Consider the following 20,806-nt stretch of genomic DNA (forward strand, 5'->3'; position numbering starts at 1 on the left):
TTAAGAACATATCATTTGATCAGGGTCTTCTCAATGCACATTCCGATTAGTCGACTTTCAATAGCTCCACCTACAGGCGATGTTCGGTAATTGGATGATACACAGCCCAACTATCGGATTAGATTATCAATTACTAATTGCGATATTTTGACTGATGGGACAATGGCCAAATACTTGCTGATTGACAGATTTACAATGTGCTCAAATTGTCAGCGAAGTCAATGTAGCTTTGATGATAAAAATGGGCTTAGCCTGGGAATTTTAGGCAACCACTTCGCCCAAGTCGCCCCCACGCGAGAGCACTGGTTGTGTGGGTCATACAAATTAAAAGCGCTTTTTTCAGGGCAAACAAGAGTGGTGCTGCTCTCTGCCGATGTATCATTGCATAGAATTTGTTGCAGTGCTAGATAATGAACCATTAAGAAACTAACACCTGGTATTCCAAATATTCCTAACTGATTTCGTAAATGATTTCTTTAATGCTTTCAATGCAACTTTCACTTTCTTGTTTACAATTGTATAAATCACAACACAATTTTCCTGACAGCTTTATTCCAAAGTTTATGTACACTAGAAAAAGAAGCCAAGAATCTTGCCGCCCAAATGTTTTCGTCTCGCTTCTTCGTGGTCCATGATCCCGCCGGAGGTCGTTAATACGAGGAATCTGAAAATAGAAAATATGCTCCATTGAACATATATTTTAAAAACAGAAGTAAAATTTACACTGTTGCAGAAGTTCATTTTTCACAAAAACAATACTTCAGCATTTCCAAGCTACTGTACATGTTCTATATATTTTTTGTTTTACTGGCAACTTCACAAAATCAAGCATTTGACAAGATTACATATGGAACATTTGAGAAATGAAGTCATGAATGCCATCTGAATTAAACACATGAAGGGGTTAACTGTTATTAAGCTAGCATTTCCCTTTTTTGCAGAATGCAGAAATCATGTTCCCTGTATGGCTTGTCTCCTCAGTCACGGCTACATAGCAGCTCTGAGAAGGTTATGGAATATACAGGGCCTAGCTCTCTCAACCATTACAGCCAAGATGCAAGTTGCTCTTCAATGTAGTGGGAAGGGAATATACCTCAAGTCCAGTGAAAGGACATTCAGCTCCCGTAAACCACTGTGACTTTCAGAGTGTCTGGGCGAACCAAACTTCTCCAATTGTCAACATTGTTTACAATATTTCAGTTATAAGTTTAAATGTCTCAAAATATGGTACATGTATCAAGATTAAATATTTCTCCTTTAATTTAACATCAAGTACAGTTTCAACTGTTCCCTGTATGGCTTGTCTCCTCAGTCATGGCTACATAGCAGCTCTGAGAAGGTTATGGAATATACAGGGCCCAGCTCTCTCAACCATTACAGCCAAGAGGCCAGTTGTTCTCCAATGTAGTGGGAAGGGAATATACCTCAAGTCCAGTGAATGGACATTCAGCTCCTGTAAACCACTATGACTTTCAGAGTGTCTGGGCGAACCAAACTTCTCCAGTTGTCAACATTGTTTACAAACATTTAGTCATAAGTCTGAATGACCCAAAACTTGGTACATGCATAGATTCAGTTGTTCTCATTCAATAAACAAACCACTACAACAAATGTTCCCTGTATGGCTTGTCTCCTCAGTCATGGCTACATAGCAGCTCTAAGAAGGTTATGGAATATACAGGACCTTGCTCTCTCGACCATTACAGCCAAGAGGCCAGTTGCTCTTCAATGTAATGGGAAGGGAATATACCTCAAGTCCAGTGAATGGAAATTCAGCTCCCGTAAACCACTATGACTTTCAGGGTGTCTGGGTGAACCAAATTTCTCCAATTGTCAACATTGTTTACAATACTTCAGTTATAAGTTTGAATGACTCAAAATATGGTACATGTATCAAGATTAAATATTTCTCCTTTAATTTAACATAAAGTACAGTTTCAAATGTTCCCTGTATGGCTTGTCTCCTCAGTCACGGCTACATAGCAGCTCTGAGAAGGTTATGGAATATACAGGGCCTAGCTCTCTCAACCATTACAGCCATGAGGCCAGTTGCTCTCCAATGTAGTGGGAAGGGAATATACCTCAAGTCCAGTGAATGGACATTCAGCTCCCGTAAACCACTATGACTTTCAGAGTGTCTGGGCGAACCAAACATCTCCAGTTGTCAACATTGTTTACAATAATTCAGTCATAAGCTTGAATGGCTCAGATTATGGTACATATATTAAGATTTTGTTTTTCTATTTGCATGTAAATAAACTATAATTTCAAATGTTCCATGTATGGCTTGTCTCCTCAGTCACGGCTACATAGCAGCTCTGAGAAGGTTATGGAATATACAGGGCCTAGCTCTCTCAACCATTACAGCCATGAGGCCAGTTGTTCTTCAATGTAGTGGGAAGGGAATATACCTCAAGTCCAGTGAATGAACATTCAGCTCCCGTAAACCACTATGACTTTCAGAGTGTCTGGGCGAACCAAACTTCTCCAATTGTCAACATTGTTTACAATTATTCAGTCATTAGCCTAAATGACCCAACACAACGAAAATTGTATTAACATTTAGTTTTTGTCTTTTAATTAAACAGTTGGGTTTTAGCAAGAGAGTTATTGGATGGTACTGCACCCGGTCCTTTGGAAGCACTCTTCTGCCCTCCTTGAGACCAGAATGCGCACCATTCTGCCTTCAAAAAATTAAGCGCTTAATGTAATCAAACATTTTTTCTTTTATTTAAACTTTAAATATGATTATGTATTTAAACTAACTTAACATATTTAGTAGTTGATACCTAATATAACTTCAAATAAGCACAATTTCTAAAATTGTCTATATGAAATGCCTAATTCATTTATTATTCACTGCCCAATACAATATGAACTTTTGTCCCTCAGCACCCTGTCCCTTTAAAACCTGGCTATAACCCTATAAACATCAACGGCAATTTCAAATGTTCCCTGTATGGCTTGTCTCCTCAGTCACGGCTACATAGCAGCTCTGAGAAGGTTATGGAATATACAGGGCCTAGCTCTCTCAACCATTACAGCCATGAGGCCAGTTGCTCTCCAATGTAGTGGGAAGGGAATATACCTCAAGTCCAGTGAATGGACATTCAGCTCCCGTAAACCACTATGACTTTCAGAGTGTCTGGGCGAACCAAACTTCCCCAATTGTCAACATTGTACACAGTCATTCAGCTATTAAATCAGTCTTAATGACCAAACCAGCTGTTAGATAAGATTCAGTATCTCTCAATTTAACAAGAAATACAAATTCAAATGTTCCCTGTATGGCTTGTCTCCTCAGTCATGGCTACATAGCAGCTCTGAGAAGGTTATGGAATATACAGGGCCTAGCACTCTCGACCATTACAGCCATGAGGCCAGTTGTTCTCCAATGTAGTGGGAAGGGAATATACCTCAAGTCCAGTGAATGGACATTCAGCTCCCGTAAACCACTGTGACTTTAAGAGTGTCTGGGCGAACCAAACTTCTCCAATTGTCAACATTGTTTACAAAATCACAATCATTCAGTTGTCAGTCTGAATGATCCAAATTCTGGAATTTAGATTCGTTTTTCGCTGTTATTTAACATCAACTACAATTTAAAATGTTCACTGTATGGCCGGTCTCCTCACTTCTACATAACAACTCTGAGAAGGTTATGAAATATACAGGGCCTATCTCTGTGGTAGCCATGAGACCAGTTGCTCAATTTACATGTAGATTTTAATGGCTATTTTCCAGACAATTCATTTTCCTCAAATGCTACAAATAGTGAAAGTTTCTCTCTATCTTTTCAAGTTATTTGAACATGATTGAAGCCAACCACATTGTTGAAAGCAGAGCTGTTCAACTCACCCAAACTGTCTTGATGGAAGGAGATTTGTTGTCCACTTCTCCATGTCTCTCATGGCAATGTCGAACCTGGGGCTGATAACACCACACTGCAACAAGGACAAAATATCAAATACTGTCAACAACATAATAAACATTAAGAATACTGGTACCCTCCAGTTACTATATACTAGTAGTTCTCAATTATATTATCTAAATATATAACTTTAGCAAACTGGTTAAACATCATGCATGTCATTAATTTAGATAACAATACAGTTTGAATTGAAATGCCACTTTTAAAAATTGTTGTTTTTTTTGCAGTGACCCAACTCACTGAAAAGGATGCAATCAAACATATTTTTGCACTATGTTTTTGCTTAATGCAAAACCAATAGTAAGTTGAGGCTCAGTCATATAATAATAAATTTCCCACTAAGTGATTCACTGAATAAAGTGGAGGGCTTGGAAGGAGCTTCTTTCTAGCAAAATTAAAAGTACTTATCAAAGAAATCATAGTACAAACAAAACATAAATCCCAGTAAGTTAAACTGTTAATGAATGTTCCCTGTATGGCTTGTCTCCTCAGTCATGGCTACATAGCAGCTCTGAGAAGGTTATGGAATATACAGGGTCTAGCTCTCTCAACCATTACAGCCAAGATGCAAGTTGCTCTTCAATGTAGTGGGAAGGGAATATACCTCAAGTCCAGTGTAAGGACATTCAGCTCCCATAAACCACTATGACTTTCAGAGTGTCTGGGCGAACCAAACTTCTTCAATGGTCAACATTGTACACAGTCCAGTCTTCGACGTAACCCACTCGACCATCGACCGAGTCGAGCTGTTTTCCGCTCGGTCGACTGATAAAATCAAGTCACTAGCCCGACCTGTCGAGTGATTTTTTCCCGAAAAATAATTATCCTAAATGTTTTACCTATCGGTATCCGTATCTGTTACAACAGGCTACCTAGACGCTTATTGAAATGGGCTTAATAGACGCTTGCACTATGACTGGTTTACCGCTATGCGTATCAGATCGATAAACGCTTATTCAAAATGTAACATTTCGTGTACTTGAGGGACGCTTGAAAAAATGAGAACGGGATACAGTCTATTCGTGTAGCTGTCATTTCTTCATACTAAACGATGTCGCTTCTACGTTATTTCAAAGGAGCTACCCCGAAAAGAAAGGCTCCTGGTGACAAGCCTGATGCTGAAAAGGAGGTATCTAAGGTTTACGAACAGTCAAGAAAACGAAAGTTCCAGTCATTTTGGACTGTGAACAGGCCATGGCTTTGTTACAGTGAGGATATTATGACTTGTAGCATTTGTAAACAGTACTCCCCAACCAATGACAATGCTGAATGGATGGTAGGTTAAATAGAGCAAGAATTGATATAGTCATTAAAAGGTAAATGAAACTATATAAATTCAAAAGCATGACAAACAATAATTGAATAATCTACATGTTTAATACATTGTACATGTTCACAATTTCAGACCTCTACTCCATCTGGCCAGACCTAAGGAGGTCATCACCCTTGCAGACTCTGATCTCGACCAGGCAGATGAGATGGAACAGGCAGATCTCAGTTACAATATAACTGTTTGTACTGAATTTTACAATAATTATTAAATACTATTTTAGGTTGAACAGTTATTTTGACAAATAAATTTTATGCCATTTCATGCATAACTTTTAGTCAACTACAACATCGCTGGTGCCAGAGAAGATGATGTATGATGGAGACGATAGTGACGGAGAAAGCGACTGCGAGATGTCAGAAGACCTTGTGTTTACATTGTTGATGGAATACAGTAGAGATTAAAATGAGAAAACAGTTTACTGGTGTTATAGCTTTATTACCTTACACATATATTAAAATATCTTTGTTAAAAAGTTATTTTGGTTCGGGCTAGTGAAACTTGATTCGGGCTAGTGCTTTTTTCAGGCTGCTAGCCCGACTGGGCTAGTGCTTGAAAAAAATTAGTGCGAAGACTGCAGTCATTCAGCTATTAAAATCAATCTTAATGACCAAACCAGCTGTTTGATAAGATTCAGTGTCTCTTTCAATTTAACAAGAAATACAATTTCAAATGTTCCCTGTATGGCTTGTCTCCTCAGTCACAGCTACATAGCAGCTCTGAGAAGGTTATGGAATATACAGGGTCTAGCATTCTCGACCATTACAGCCAAGAGGCCAGTTGCTCTCCAATGTAGTGGGAAGGGAATATACCTCAAGTCCAGTGAATGAACATTCAGCTCCCGTAAACCACTATGACTTTCAGAGTGTCTGGGCGAACCAAACTTCTCCAATGGTCGACATTGGTAAAAATAAAAAGTATGTTAACAGTCGAAATCTGTTTATGTGTCAAGTCCAGGGCTTCCATTTAGAATTTGAAACTGGAAGTATGAACATCCTTTCCATATTTTTTCAATGAAGTGTAGATGTTCAAGTCTCCCAAACACTAAGATTTCTTCCACTGTTCTCTATAATTTGCCAACCTCACCAAAAACTGTTAGAATTTCCAAGCCATCACTTAGGGAAGTATTCTTTTAAATCATGTTAATTTTAGTACTTCCAATGCCTAATATTAGAAGTTTAAGCCCATTTTTAGGGAGACATGTACTTGGAACTTCCTATAAAGGAACCCTTGAAGAATCTAGTTTTTTTCTAATTCTTATAACAAAAAGGCTTGTCTGCATAGGCTGTCTTACCTTGTTCAGTCTGCCAGTGAGGTTGACAACAATCTTGCCATTCCTGTGGTCATCAACAATCTCAAATTCACCAATGTAACCTGTAATAGTACACAATGACTTTTTATCTCAATGATTAATTTACTCTGCTTATAATGAGGCCAAAGCTGGGAAGGACCTTTTCCCCCAATTCAAAAAGTATTATTATTTTCAGGAGAGTGATATCAAAGAAAAGTGACAACAAGTATTTAACATTTTCCTTTGACATAACCACATGCACTAATATTAGATTTCATTTTCTTGTATAAACAAACGGCTGGTATCCAGGATGGACCTAGTCTAAAATAATAGACGTGTTATACGGGATTCTTCCAATCCCTAACGTCTAAACGGGAATGTGCAAAAAACGGGGGTGTTTTAAAAATATTGAAATTGTTTTAAGTGAAGTATTTTATGGTTGAAATTGATCATAAAGAGTTATTTTCATATTTTGCTATGTAAGTGAAATGTTATTTTGCACTAAACAAGCATTTAATGCATTAAAACAAGTTGTTTACCTTTCCAATAAAACGAAAGTTGACTGACACAGATAACAATTATGCGAAGGGGAACAACTCGATACAATCGTAATAACTCGGCCTCCTCCGACAAAGCTTCGAGATAGACCTCGTTATACAATCGTAACAACTCGGCCATGGCCGAAATGTTCCGAGCGATTTAAAACTGTGCCCTGAAGCCTTGCAGGTGCCCTTCATGTATATATCGTTATGTTTTGACAGAATGAAAAGAAGAAAAGCCGTCAAATTCATAATTATAAGTTGGATAAAAAAAAAATTGTGTACGGAACTAATATAAAATAACATTATCTGGTAATATTTCTTGTTTTTATGATATTTTATAGACGCTATATGCTTTAACCCGGAATCCTGATCGGAACAACTACCCACTTTTGATACTAAACAATTTGTACGTGAAGGATTTGCCATATCAAAAATCTATAAAAAATCCGTCAACGTACAATTATTTGGACTAGGATGGACCAAGCACAATAAGCAAACTAATTATAGACTTAACTGGAAGCATTTCTTTATCTATATCTCAATATTTGCCATATAACCTCATATTCAGAACATTAAGCTACAAAACATTGTCAAAATCCTTCAATAGTACAACTGTATGTAGTCTGAACACTATTTCAGTAATAACGACTTTCCTGGACTTTTTTTACCAAATCACGTCTTTATGCGTCTACTTTAAAGTGCAGAAAGATTTATCTTCATACCATGCTTCATCATCACTGTGAGAAATCTGACGATGACTTTAGAGCTCGGGCGGATGAGCACTTGTCTTTTGCCCCTCTTTTCTGCCGTGGCAATGACATTCAGAGCATCTGCTAGCACGTTCATGCGCACCATCTTGGTCGCTGAAAATGAAATGTGCAATTGTTATGTGTTTGAACAACTAAATCTCGCTGGAAATGACAAGTAGTGTATTATCTGTACTGACGGACAACAATCTACGATAGATTTCAAGCCTTGTGAAGAATAACATAAGAACATTCTTACTTTAAATGGTAGTTCAATGCATTGGCTTCATTTACAATCTATTAAACTAATCGATTCTGCTCCTTATCGAGAAATATTTGCGGATTTTGGGTCACTTATTTACATTTTGCATACCTAAAGTTAAGCAAACCGGAAAAGGAAGTTCAATCGGAAATGTTTTGTGTTTGTGCAAATGGCTATCGCTACTGAAAGGTTACGAACAACTATTTTGCCAGTACTGCAATAAAGAAAATGTGCGTTGTAATTCTTACTTAAAATATGACAGTCAATATTTTAAAACTCCGACTCTGAATAGACGTGGGATTCGAACCTATTTTAGTAAAAAAAAAACTCATTTCGACGGTTAGCTTTTTGTGGACAGTGCTTTTTTTCAATACTTATATACATCCTTGTTAATGACGCAAGCCATATCGGAAATATAACTTGGGTCAAGCAACTAAAATACTTGTAATTCTGAATAATCGTTATTTCCCTTTTCTCCAGAGCTGTAATACATGGGCGCAGTTTAGATGTCAGGGTATCTTGACGTCTGATCGTAAACTGTGGAATGACACAAATTTGTCGTACCATTGTGTGTCCTGTCGTACCGCCCACGATGGTTCGTTCGACTGGATAAAGGATCTGCAGAGACTTGAACATGACTCACGTGGTGGTATTGAACAACTTCGTGTTGGTTACGGCAAGGCGCGAGTCAAGCTATATTGAACGTGACGGAAAGCTCATCACGGTGTTCAAACGTTAAGGACTATAATGTGCAATAAAACAAGTCAACAACAAGCGCGATCGAAATTATTTCGTTCGATCCTTAGCCAGAATAAAACTCGATCATAGCTGTCCAACGGTTCTACCATGATCTGAAAGCTTCTCATGCCTGTCTAGAACAGTTTAAGAAACGAGTTATCTGGATAGAAGAGTCAGACTCAGTCATGCCAGATGTGTCAAACAACATGGCGATCGTTGAATATATAGGTACATTTCCAGGAAGGGCGTACTATGGTTATATTAAAGATCGAACAAATCACACCAAATACGTGCGCACCAAACCATCAGAAACGAGAAACGAACTTAAAAACAACTGAAGGACAGACCAGTAAAAGATGTATAGCGCGAAATGACATCAAGCGTTTCTGTGGGTGGGAAAATGGCACAGTCCTGGGGATGGACAACACTTATAATCTTGGGGAATTCCATGAAACTCCAGCGGTATAAAAGGACATGTCTGTTATCAAACGACGAACACACGATCATCCGATCTGTTTTTGGCCGACGTTCCTTTATCAAAGTTCGACCACAAGAGCGTGCTCTTCATTTCTTCATGACATTGCTGACAATCTGACAGACACCTAACTTCGGCATCTATATATATAACAATAGATAGCGACGAAAAATTAGCCTTCAAAAACGCCATCAGACAATGTCTACCTGATTGAACACACGTGCTATGTACCCGCCATCATAAGGAAAACACAAGCAGACACATGGAAAACGTCGTTGGATATCCCTAAACGGAAAGGAGACGAAAAAAAGCTAATATATAAGGTCTGCTTGTACCAACGGACATAGATACGTTCAATGTGAGGTTAGAAACCTTGAAAAAAAATAATCAACGAAAAAGACAGCGCTGTCGGCGACAAGAAATTCATCAATAACTCAAAAATAAACTGTTGCCACTGCTACATACTCAAATAATCGATTTTTTAACCGGTATGAAAAGGAACAATAACATCGACTTGGACAAACAACAACTGTGAGAGCGCGAACTATGTTCTAAAGTCTGCTCTTCAGTGGAAGATGCAAGACCTCCCACAATTCATCGAAACTTCATGGAATCGTCAAGGGAGAACAAGAAAAGAGATGAAGAGCGATCAGTGACATGGGCAACCTCCGACTTGCTGGCCGTTACTTGCACCACCTTACTGATATTGACCACTGGAGGAACATCTCAGAAGAATATCGCACCAAAAGGACAAGAAAATTTCTAATGGACGTTGGAAAATCGACCCAAAACAAAATCATTTCAATACTCAAAAGACACTAACAGCTGGAAGAAAGCCACAGCCGGTTAAAAGTAAAGGGGCTGAAAGGTCAAGGACTCCAAGTTCTAAGAGGCGGCTCTAGTCGTGAAGGGAGATAATATAGTGGCCTCACCGGGTGTACTACACATACTATGGTCACAGTCCTCTGGAACTTAACAGCCTTCTACCAGCCGATGACTGAACTGATGTAAATATGTACATTTATAAATATAACGAGGGAAAGGGAAGCCACGGGCCATGACAAGTGCGCCTCCCCGTGGTGTGGCCTGGGTGCAAATGGATAAATCTGATATTCATAATTAATGACATTACACAAATTATCAAAAGTTTATTTCCTAGTATGTTTATAAAACCGTGCTTATTTATCAACAAAAAGCAAGAATACAAATATATCGATCTGTAACTGGACGCTCTTAAATCCATGAGTAAATGTGCAATATTCTTTGAGTTGTTTAATATTTATGATTTTAAAGGCTATTTTAGTGAAAAGGGTTATTAAAAAATACTCAATTGTCATGCATTTATGATTTGATTCTTTGAGGATGCTTTGAAAAAGATATTAGCCTTTATAAACATTAGGGGTTTCTTCTAAGAGGCGGCTGTAGTCGGGAAGGGAGTTTATAATAACTTCCTCAGCTCTACTTAGTACGTTGCCACACAATCCCCAGTTTAAAAGCGCCAAAATATCGCTAATATTGTTTTATCTATACACAAATCATATGCTTGTGTTCTGATTATTTTAAAGTCAAATGGGTCAAACATAATAATTCATTGAATTAAAAAAATAAATATGTTCGCATCTATCAAGTGTAACCTACATTGTGCCCCTTTAAAGGTTTTGTATGGTTTGGTGTAGCCTGCGTGGAAATAGCTTTCAGTGAAATTTCTTACCGTGACACCGGGCACCGGAAGTTTACATGTTGTTAGGTTTTCAGAAATGTGAAATTAGCGATTTATGCATTTTATTTGCAAGTAATCATTGCACTGTAAGTATTAATTAGGTCGCAATGTTTTTTTATGTTCGTAATTGTGTTAAATTAATTCTTCCACAACTTTCTTGCTATCCAATGAGGATAGTTTATGTCAATTGGTCACTTAGTAGGGGAGGGTTTGTTCTGTACATGTTTAATAAGCAATTCATATGTATACTTGCTAAAAACCTCAGCTAACATGTATCCTCTAAACTAAGATATGAGCCCAATCGAAATTGAACTGGAGCTTGGCACTGTTTTCTGTCAATCTGTTACATCGTCATCATTGCATATTGCTGTTTAAAGGGACTCATTCACATTTTGTCACCTAAATGATTCTTTCCTATTGCTCTTTATAAAAGTTTATGAAGTACGGTAAATAATTATTTATTAGGATTAAAAATGAACAGTATTTTCTGCAATTGAGTATTTGTTCTTAAAGATGTGTAACAAACAACATATGTTTGTATACAAGTATAGCTGCTGATATTTGTAATGTTGTGTTTTATTCCTTAAACCCAATAAAAGCATAATATAAAAATATACAATGATGTCATTACTCCTTGGTGATATACAATATGAACATCAAATTTTATCTATGCAAAAAATGGGAGAATGTAAATATTTTTAAATGGTATTGCATAATTTTCCCAGATCAGATTGTCCTAGAGTATAGCTTCATCAATGATTAGAACTGGTTATAACCACTCTAAGGAGTATTATTTTTTCTTCATTTAAATGTATTAATTCTTCAGTGCAGGCTGTGCAATATATTTCAGATATTTCAACTAAAGTCATTTAAATCCTCTTGTATTTGCCACATATAGTATAATACAGTACCTTATATCAAAATAATTCTACATACATTGTTCATTGCATAAGATTAAAGGTCACAAAATATGTAATAAAACTAATAGTAATATATTTCATGACTTTTGAAAGTGTATCCTGAGAAATGGGAGGGGAGCAAACGATACTTTTTTTGACAGGGCAAGGTGGTCAAATTTCAAACTAGGCCATGTTAAAGGCATATTGAAGGCTTAAGGCCCTATCTATTTTGCTCACATTACATATTAGATAAAGCTTTCACTCAAACTATTTCCGATTGTCCCATGTTTCAGGCATGTGATGGGCCATGGAGCGGCCCATGACATACAAGAGTGGCAAGAGCGGGAAAAGTGGCCTGGCTCTCCAGTCTAACTACTCTGTCCAGCATCGCTCAGATATTCTCATTGAAGAACAGGTATTTATATACTTATATTGATAAAGCCTTAGAAGTTAGGAAATTTAATGCAGAATTTCAAATTTTACGAGTTTCTCTTTGGAATTTCCATTTCAAATTCAATGATTTTATAATTAATCTTTTCCCAATTAAGTGCTTAGAAAATGCATGATTTAATCAAGTATTTCAATTAACAAAATATATTCTACTCCAAAAGTGTACGGCTGCCTAGTATACCAGTATATATTATATACAGTCAGTGCAATGATCAAATTTATCAATTCCTAGGTTGAAAATGTACATAGGAGCTAGTGAGTCTTCAAAAGAGCCTTATTTGAACATGATCTTTTTAACTTACTTGAATACTTGCCCTTCATGAGGTGGATTTTTTGTCTGATCGCATTAACCATGATCTAATTTTTGCATTTGATTTTAGGTTGAAACAGTCCATACAAGCAATATTTGACCTCAACCTTATGAACTATGAAAAATACTTAGACACCCATTATTCATACACTGTGGTGATAAAATTTGTCATTTTCCAGTAACCATACATGCAATTGATTCCAGGTTGACACCGTCCATGCAAGCCAGTTGGCGCTAAAGAAGGCTCTTACCGACCTTGACCTTGCCCGTGGTGAGGAGGAGCTAGAGAAATGTCAAAAGGAGTTGCAGGAGGCCAAGACGAAAACAGACAAGGCAATACTTGTGCTACAGGTACAGAATAGGGTTACCCATAAAAGAAGGGATCTAGACATTTTGTTCCACCCAGTTCAATCCACCTAGTTATTATTTTTATGCCCCCACAAAGTGGCGGCATATAGGGTTGCCCTTGTCCGTACGTACGTCTGTCTGTCTGTACGTACGTACGTCCCGAAGATTGTTTCCGATCTAATTCTTGAAAACCGTTTGTCCAATCCTCACCAAACTTTAAACACATGTTTGTGACCATAATATCTTGATCAAGTTCGATAGTCATGGAAATCGCTTTAGTCATTTAGGAGTTACGGCCCTTTTTTGCCAAAAATACTTCAAAAATATATGTTTCCAATCTAATTCTTGAAAAGTATGTGTCCAATCCTCACCAAACTTTACATACATGATTGTGACCATAATATCTTGATCAAGTTCGATAGCCATGGAAATCGCTTTTGTCATTTAGGAGTTACGGCCCTTTATTTGCAAAAAAAGACTTGAAAAATACGTCCCGAAGATTGTTTCCGATCTAATTCTTGAAAACTGTTTGTCCAATCCTCACCAAACTTTTAACACATGTTTGTGACCATAATACCTTGATCAAGTTCGATAGCCATGGAAATCGCTTTAATCATTTAGGAGTTAGGGCCCTTTATTTCCCAACAATACTTAAAAAATATCTTATCCGATCTAATTTTTGAAAAGGATTTGCCCTTGTGCAGATTATCCTGAATAATCATTATGGCTTATTTTCTGTGACAAAAAATCGAAGTGGGGGCATCCGTGTCCTATGGACACATTTCTAGTGTTTAAGTGGCAAACTCGGGTCCATTTTAAGTTTTTAACCTACATTTATTTAGACCTAACACAGATTCATACGACAACATTTTTTAGCACAATTTATTCAATAAAATGATAATAGGCTAAAATGGACCAAACTTAAATGGTATGTGGGCTGAAATCACACAATACCTGGGAGAAGGGGTTGTACCTTCTGTTGAAGGCATCTTTGTGATGAGAATTTTAAGATTACCTGTTTTCATATCAATATGTAATATTCTTACATATAATTTTAAAAGAAATTTTACATGAATTTTCATTTATGTAATATTAATACCGGCAACAGATTTTATTTTGTTTATTTTAAGCGCAGTTTGTAAATGATAGGTATGACCAAGATAATAAGGTATTCATGACCAAGATAATAACCTTGTATTGTAGATATGTTCATAAAATGATGATTAGATAGGTCCACCAGGCATACATTATAATGGGTTATCGAAACTTTTATCTTTACCTATATCTTTCTCCCTCTAGGTGCTGACGAAGGTGAACACTGAGCTGCAGTATGCGAGGGCAGAACTTGAAGAGGCCCTGGATAAACAGGAGGGGGATATCAATGAGGCCCGGAAAAGGGTCATGTGGCTGGAGGACAGGATGGGCCTCCTCTGTGGAAAGGCCAGACTCAGGGTACTTTGAAAAACCTTTCCCTTATTCATTCAAACTGTAAGGTATCAATTGATAAAACACTAAATCAGATAACACCCTCGATAACAAATTACTTTGTTTAACACAAAATAATATATTGAATCCAACTCCATTTGCTTTTCCCCGGATTATTGTGTGAGTTATTACTTTGATTGCTTTTAAATGTGACCAATTTTCTATATTTGTACAGTGGTTGAATGCTTTGTACTATAAACTACATGTACATGTTGTGGCATAAATCTTATCCTATTTAAAAAAGAGCTTTATTAATTTTGTACTGAAATCTTCTTATTTGAGCTGAATTTCACTCCTAAGGGTCAAATGTAACCTTAAGTTGAATTTCACTTCACAGGGTCCGATCTAACCTTTTTGAGCTCTGACCCTTATTTAAGCTGAATCTCACTGAAATGGTCAGCCTTATTTCAATTGAATGTAACACAATAGGATTTAACCTTACAGGGTCAGCCATACACAAAGCCAAAGAAGAGCCATCGTTCCCCAGAGCGCTCGTTGTTCCAGTCAAGACTGGGCACGGCCTCGGACAGTGACAGTGATGAAGGGTTTAGTCGGGGACAGGCTCAGAAGATGGGCAGGTGAGACTGGGTTGGTTTAATGTATAGAAAAAGGAGTTATATTAATGTGTCTGTATTGGTATGTTTTGCGTTGATAATTGGTTACATGATTTAACATGAAATTGACTAGTTGCTTAGATTCTTTCAAAGTTCTTTTTTTACTGTTTAAATTGAAACCATTTCTGGCAAAGAGACTTGATTTGAGTGAACTTGATATGGCTTGTTTAAGTTTTCAATTTGATATTTGCTTGTTTGTTTACATGTTCCTTAATTAGAGCAATATAATACAATATCAAAATTGTAAAATGTAATAGTCTTAAAATAAAAATTTCAACAGTTAAGTTATGCATTATACATGTATTCTTTTGTTTATTATAAGAACAATCAGGTTGTGTCTTAAAACCATTCTAATTCTAATGAACTCTTAATACACATCCTATACAGAGGGAGGATGAATTCTTCGAGTGAGTCGGGCTCAGACTATCCTGCCTTTCCCCAACAACAGAGAATGGGAATGGCCGACACACCTTCATCAGGTATTTTATCATAAATTATGGAATGCTTTGTCTAATAGGGACCATCTTAATAACAATATCAGAATATTCAGTGGAATAGAAAGCAACTGAGTAGTTAGATATCAATTTAATAATTTAGCACGTAAATTTAAAAAGTAAGTTTGATTTGTCTTTTGAATAGAAGAAAATTGCGTTTCTGTCGTATAACCTCCAATACCTGTGTAGGATTATGACTTCTGGGGAATATATTTGAGTATATTTCCACTTACAATGTAGAAATTTACTTTAAACCTCACTTTGTCAGATGGAGGAGGATACATGATGGCCCAGCAGCAGTATGGTGCCCCGGGTCGGGGTGTGGGGGACAGTGACTCAGAGTCTGATGATGAAGGGATACCACCACCTCTCCACGGCATGCCTGGGTTACCTCCCATTTCGGGGCCCGTTGTCAAACATCAGGTCAGGATTTTCTCATGAAAACACTCTTGATGATTAGATAAGAGGATAATTGCTTGTTTTAGTGTAAGATTGCAATATGTTTCACCAAGTGAGCACCGGGAAATATTGACTTTGGTGTTCACAAGGTAAAATATATAATATATTAAGATCTTATATAGATATCAGATATAAAAGGATATAAAAAGACAGTTCAATGAAATTTTTCAGAAAAGCTTGCGGAATTGTATGGAAATGTAACATCATCTCAGAAATTGGATGGTTAAAACTGTGTCCAAGTCCTGTGCACCCCAATGTTTGGGATGTCCCAATCTGGATGTGAGAGTGGGCTTAAATTTCAAAACAGTAAAAAATTTCAGTGTTTGAAAGAGTGAAATATCAATTTCATTTCACTGATAAATAGAAAACATATAATAAAAGAATTTCAAGGTTTATGTTTTTTTTTCTTGTGCTGATGAAAATCGAACCCTTAATTCAATAAAAAGAAATTGTAATTGTTTTGCACCTATCATTAAAAATGACATCTTGCAAAATATTTTACATTATAATATTTTATTTTAAAGGTAGCAGCCGAGTCACCTATATCTGCAGTATCTGACAGAAGTGATATGCAGGAGGAGGGGCCAGCCTCAATACAGCACATGGCCCCACCCCCAGCGACAGCAACTGGGGGAGAATCCCCCGCCTCCATGACTGAATCTCAGTCTGGTACTGAATTTAGTGGCCAGGAGCAGGGGTACTATCAAAATAGAGAGGAGATTCCTAAAGAGGACACAGGGATTTCCCAGGCTGGAGAAGGGTATTCCCTGGTTCAGAGAGAAGACAGTGCAGTGACTGCAGAATCAAGTGCCAAAGTGGTAATAAATTGAAAATAGCCTTTAAAATCACTTAAAGCTGCACTCTCATAGATTTACCGTTTTGACAATTTTTTTATTTTTTGTCTTGGAATGAGCCAATTTTTCCTTTCATATCAGCAAACCAGTGATATAAGACTGCTGACAAAAGATCAGATCACAGATTTTCATATTTCCGTTTAAAAATTAATGTTTTATGTCTAAAATCGGTTCTAACGGTTTAAGAAAAATGCACAAAACTTTAATTCTTAAACTTAAAAATAAAAATCTGCGATCTTAGTTTTTGTCAGCAGTCTTATATCACTGTTTTCATGCATTTTCGCATAAATTGGCTCGTTCCAAGACAAAAAAAATATAAAAAGTTGTCAAAACGTTCAATCTGTGAAGGTGCAGCTTTAAGGTCAGTTTGAAGTAAATTACCATAACTTAATTTCTAAGTTTGTAGCAATAACCTTGTAAATCTTTTTGTTTTCTTTGTTAATTTTATCTTACTAAGTACACAGTAACGAATTAGTTTTCTTCAAGCATATTTCATCTTGGCAACGTCACTAAATCAAAATATTCTCCTTGTGTTTCAGTGTCCCCCCTGTATTTCATATTTTTTTATAATTGCAAAGATAAAATATGATTAAAGGAGTAAGAATGTACATTCATTAAATCTGAAATACTTTATATCTTTCACCAAAGATTGACCAGCAAGCAGAGGAAGAGACAAATGTGATGGAACAATCTGAGGGTGACCTTGAACCGGAGCGGAGTGAGGTGTCTGAGAAAAGTGAGATGTCTGAGAGGTCAGAGAGTGCACGGAGCTCCTATAGTGAGGTCAGCCAGAACCAGCAAGGTAGTTGAATATTTCTTAATTCTATATCGGATTTGCACAGTTTCTGTTGTAAGAAATGGTTTCACCGTTTGTTAATTGGAATAAGTTTAGAAAAGTGCGGTGGGTGTTTATAGTGGACACAATTTCCGCTTAATATCAAGGTATGAAAGTAATTAGATATGTCCCTTTTAACATCCCAGTATATGTATTTTGTTAATTACATGCAACACATAACAGAATTTACATTATCTGAATGGGTTTTTTAAATTTCAAGGGAAGCAACTACTTTATAATTTGACAAGGGAGGTAATAAACATAAGAAAAATGTTGTTTAAGATGAAGAACAGTGGGTAAACAATCAATAAAACTGTATAAATTTTGTCCTCATAATTTGTTTTTCACATTGCAACTACTTAATTTAATTTACAGGTAATATGCAAATTTAAGGAACTTGACTTGTGCTATTTGTATATAAAGTGGGTATAAGAGTGATTTGTGTACCTGGGTAGAGTATGGCTTGGCTCTAATGCTTGCTTTAGGGGCAACAAACTGGGTATAAGTTACCTTGTGCACAGCCCTTGGGAAGGTCTGAGACTAGGGTCATCAACCCCCTAGCAGGGGGCTCTCTGAAAAGAGGGGTGGGGAGTCAGAAATTTGTGCCCCTGTGCAGTGTTTGTGGCATGAGATGTCCATTAATGGATTGATGCACTCTGCACTGGGTTGTAATTCCCCATGACTGGCTTATAAGTGCAATTTGCAAGGTGGCCTGAGGGCTATAACTCAATTCAGACTACTCTAGAGCATGGCCTTTGTTTTTAGCTGTTATATTTTTGGAAAAAAATTGGATACAAAAACTTTAAATAAAAATAAACACTCATGGTATTCACATGAACTGTAACCGTTCACCATACTATTAACACACATTAAGCTCTTGTTTTAAAAGTTAAAATTCTAATTCTAACAAAACAAGGCCTCACATTATAATGTGTTGTTCCTTTGACTGGTTTCTTTTATTGTTAGCATGTGATATTGTGATATAAATAATCATTGAAATCCAGATCTTCTTGAGCAAACATGAATACTATAAATTCATATAACAATAAGATTATTACCCATAAACATGAATATATAGCCCACACATGCTTCAGGTGTGTGGGCTCTTGCTTATTTCGATCACTGATATATCAAACCCATCTATTTTTTCAGACCCAACCTTCATGACACAGATACCGAAGGAGAGAAGTGTAACAATTATGACCCCGAAGAGAAGAGGTAGGAAATATGGGCATTATTTTTGTAACTTTGTGGCTGATAGTATATATCTGCATCATATGCCTTTTTTTTACCAGGACACTTGTATAAAAGTTTATTATAAAAAAATCAGTTATATGTTGATATAATATATATATTAAAATTTGAGTACGTAAATATAATGCATGCAATTTTAAATTGTATTCAATATATCATATATCTACACATGCTTTGAATATTAAATTGCATGTCACATCTTTATGTAGAAGAAACTTTTATCAATCATCAGTTTGTTTGCAGTGACCCGACAGACTAAGAATCTTTTTTTCACTTGTCTATTTTGGAGAATTTTTTTTAGGTATTGCAATAGCTTTAATGCATGCAAAAATTCAATCTTGGCCATATTAAATCAAATACATATCGTTAAATATTCATACAAAAAAGATTTATAAACATATTGTTAGAAAAAATATGCACTATCATGTGTAGCTTGGCCCATTCCTCTGATTTCATAATTATTGAGTTGTGCCCCTTAGTGACTGAATAAAAAAGAAAAGAAATTGGCATCTTCTGGCACTCTAAAGCTTTCTTGTTTTATGACTTTTTGACAGGAATAGTTATATAGATACATGCTTATTTCTTGTAAGTCAATATTCAATGTTGTTGTTTTTGAGTCACACACATGCTATATTTTTAGAGTCCTCCCCAGGGGATCTTGACATTAGCCCAGAGGATTGTTTTAAAATGTCTAAAAATTATGCCAATATCTCTTACTTGCCCATGGGATTGCTCAGGAAACGAGGGCTGAGTTTTATGTTGTAAGAAAATGTTTTGTAAAAAACAATCTAGTCTTCATTTATTCCCAATCACACAAACATGAAATGATAATAAAAAATAATTCTGAGGTGTATTCATCCACTGCTGGGTGATAAGGCATGGATTCAATCATCAAAACATTCTGGGTTTAGCCATTGCAAACCCAATTATAAGGTGTTGTCCAATTATTGTAAGAATTTGGATGAAAGATGACTTTTGGATAGTTTTCAGGCATATATTTATTTATCTTCATGATCATTTTATCCTTGTACTTTCTTTACTGGTTAATATTTGATTAAAAATATTTCGAATACATGTCATAAATATATCCAGATTAAATTTTACTACCTTTATATAAAAATTGTGTAGGACTACGTAGGGTAACATTTCGCGACCATGTGTCTGGTAAGTGTAGCGTTTTGATGGAAAAATATAACTCACCGCCGCATGTTGATACAAATGCCGTAGTAGGGTTTGTGGTTGGCATATTCAAATATTTGTTTAAATAATGATACTTTATTATGTTATTTTAAAAGGTTACAAAAGGGGTTTTATCATTAATTCATTTAACATGAAAAAAAACAAATATCTGTAATAAAGCCAACCACAGGCCCCAATTTCTCGAATTTTCTTAAGCTTAACAGGCTTAAGTAGTTTAATTCAACTTATTAATAGCCAAAATACGTACTTGATATTGACGAATAAAAAATGGTTTATTGTTATTGTGATTATCATAACGATCTTTCACACTTAAAGTCTAAACACACTTAAAGAAGTTAATATTATTCAAATTATAGAAAAAAAATAGTTGGCTTAGCTTGATCATGTTTTAAGGGACTTAAGATGTTTCGAGAAATTTGGGCCAGGTCATTATGAAAATGGGTACAAGGTTAATGTTGCTTATTTGTGTATAATATTAATTTTTTGTGCATAATTTAAAAATAAAATGTAATAATGCATAATATTTGTGATCTTGATTGTTAATGTCTAATTTTGTCTATGAGCGTTAT

General features: G+C 36.2%; 2 protein-coding genes and 9 non-coding genes across 17 annotated transcripts in view; 1 reads left to right on the forward strand and 10 right to left on the reverse strand.

The window, feature by feature from the left end:
* Positions 1 to 535: 535 nt before the first annotated feature.
* LOC128206148 (40S ribosomal protein S15Aa) lies at positions 536 to 8,254 on the reverse strand. The gene is made up of 5 exons (XM_052908447.1): positions 8,214 to 8,254; positions 7,817 to 7,957; positions 6,556 to 6,635; positions 3,859 to 3,944; positions 536 to 664 (listed from the first exon to the last, which is right to left on the reverse strand). Exons 2-5 carry the CDS (start codon positions 7,947 to 7,949, stop codon positions 571 to 573), a joined length of 393 nt encoding a protein of 130 aa, XP_052764407.1. The 5' UTR covers positions 7,950 to 7,957; positions 8,214 to 8,254; the 3' UTR covers positions 536 to 570.
* LOC128225278 (small nucleolar RNA SNORA73 family) lies at positions 952 to 1,186 on the reverse strand. Its single transcript, XR_008259632.1, has one exon. It is a non-coding gene; the product is annotated as a small nucleolar RNA SNORA73 family (small nucleolar RNA).
* LOC128225279 (small nucleolar RNA SNORA73 family) lies at positions 1,283 to 1,517 on the reverse strand. The gene has a single exon (XR_008259633.1). It is a non-coding gene; the product is annotated as a small nucleolar RNA SNORA73 family (small nucleolar RNA).
* Positions 1,609 to 1,843, reverse strand: LOC128225281 (small nucleolar RNA SNORA73 family). The gene has a single exon (XR_008259635.1). It is a non-coding gene; the product is annotated as a small nucleolar RNA SNORA73 family (small nucleolar RNA).
* On the reverse strand, positions 1,940 to 2,174 carry LOC128225276 (small nucleolar RNA SNORA73 family). The gene has a single exon (XR_008259630.1). It is a non-coding gene; the product is annotated as a small nucleolar RNA SNORA73 family (small nucleolar RNA).
* On the reverse strand, positions 2,270 to 2,504 carry LOC128225282 (small nucleolar RNA SNORA73 family). Its single transcript, XR_008259636.1, has one exon. It is a non-coding gene; the product is annotated as a small nucleolar RNA SNORA73 family (small nucleolar RNA).
* LOC128225275 (small nucleolar RNA SNORA73 family) lies at positions 2,947 to 3,181 on the reverse strand. Its single transcript, XR_008259629.1, has one exon. It is a non-coding gene; the product is annotated as a small nucleolar RNA SNORA73 family (small nucleolar RNA).
* On the reverse strand, positions 3,275 to 3,509 carry LOC128225280 (small nucleolar RNA SNORA73 family). Its single transcript, XR_008259634.1, has one exon. It is a non-coding gene; the product is annotated as a small nucleolar RNA SNORA73 family (small nucleolar RNA).
* On the reverse strand, positions 4,394 to 4,628 carry LOC128225274 (small nucleolar RNA SNORA73 family). The gene has a single exon (XR_008259628.1). It is a non-coding gene; the product is annotated as a small nucleolar RNA SNORA73 family (small nucleolar RNA).
* LOC128225277 (small nucleolar RNA SNORA73 family) lies at positions 5,932 to 6,166 on the reverse strand. The gene has a single exon (XR_008259631.1). It is a non-coding gene; the product is annotated as a small nucleolar RNA SNORA73 family (small nucleolar RNA).
* Positions 8,255 to 11,034: 2,780 nt separating the features above from the next.
* The window catches only part of LOC128206119 (uncharacterized), a 36,122-nt gene continuing 26,350 nt past the window's right edge, over positions 11,035 to 20,806 (forward strand). For 6 of the 7 annotated variants that reach the window (XM_052908404.1, XM_052908392.1, XM_052908383.1 and 3 more), the window contains exons 1-11: positions 11,035 to 11,121; positions 12,228 to 12,349; positions 12,899 to 13,045; positions 14,342 to 14,494; positions 14,972 to 15,105; positions 15,529 to 15,620; positions 15,904 to 16,058; positions 16,619 to 16,912; positions 17,597 to 17,750; positions 18,936 to 19,001; positions 20,166 to 20,201. In XM_052908404.1, coding sequence (XP_052764364.1) covers positions 12,242 to 12,349; positions 12,899 to 13,045; positions 14,342 to 14,494; positions 14,972 to 15,105; positions 15,529 to 15,620; positions 15,904 to 16,058; positions 16,619 to 16,912; positions 17,597 to 17,750; positions 18,936 to 19,001; positions 20,166 to 20,201 — 1,339 coding nt within the window. In that variant the 5' untranslated portion in view covers positions 11,035 to 11,121; positions 12,228 to 12,241. The remainder of the gene's footprint in view (positions 11,122 to 12,227; positions 12,350 to 12,898; positions 13,046 to 14,341; positions 14,495 to 14,971; positions 15,106 to 15,528; positions 15,621 to 15,903; positions 16,059 to 16,618; positions 16,913 to 17,596; positions 17,751 to 18,935; positions 19,002 to 20,165; positions 20,202 to 20,806) is intronic. The other variant, XM_052908395.1, reaches the window with a different exon arrangement.

Source organism: Mya arenaria, chromosome 2 (genome assembly GCF_026914265.1).
Source record: "Mya arenaria isolate MELC-2E11 chromosome 2, ASM2691426v1".
In the NCBI taxonomy this organism is placed as follows: domain Eukaryota; kingdom Metazoa; phylum Mollusca; class Bivalvia; order Myida; family Myidae; genus Mya; species Mya arenaria.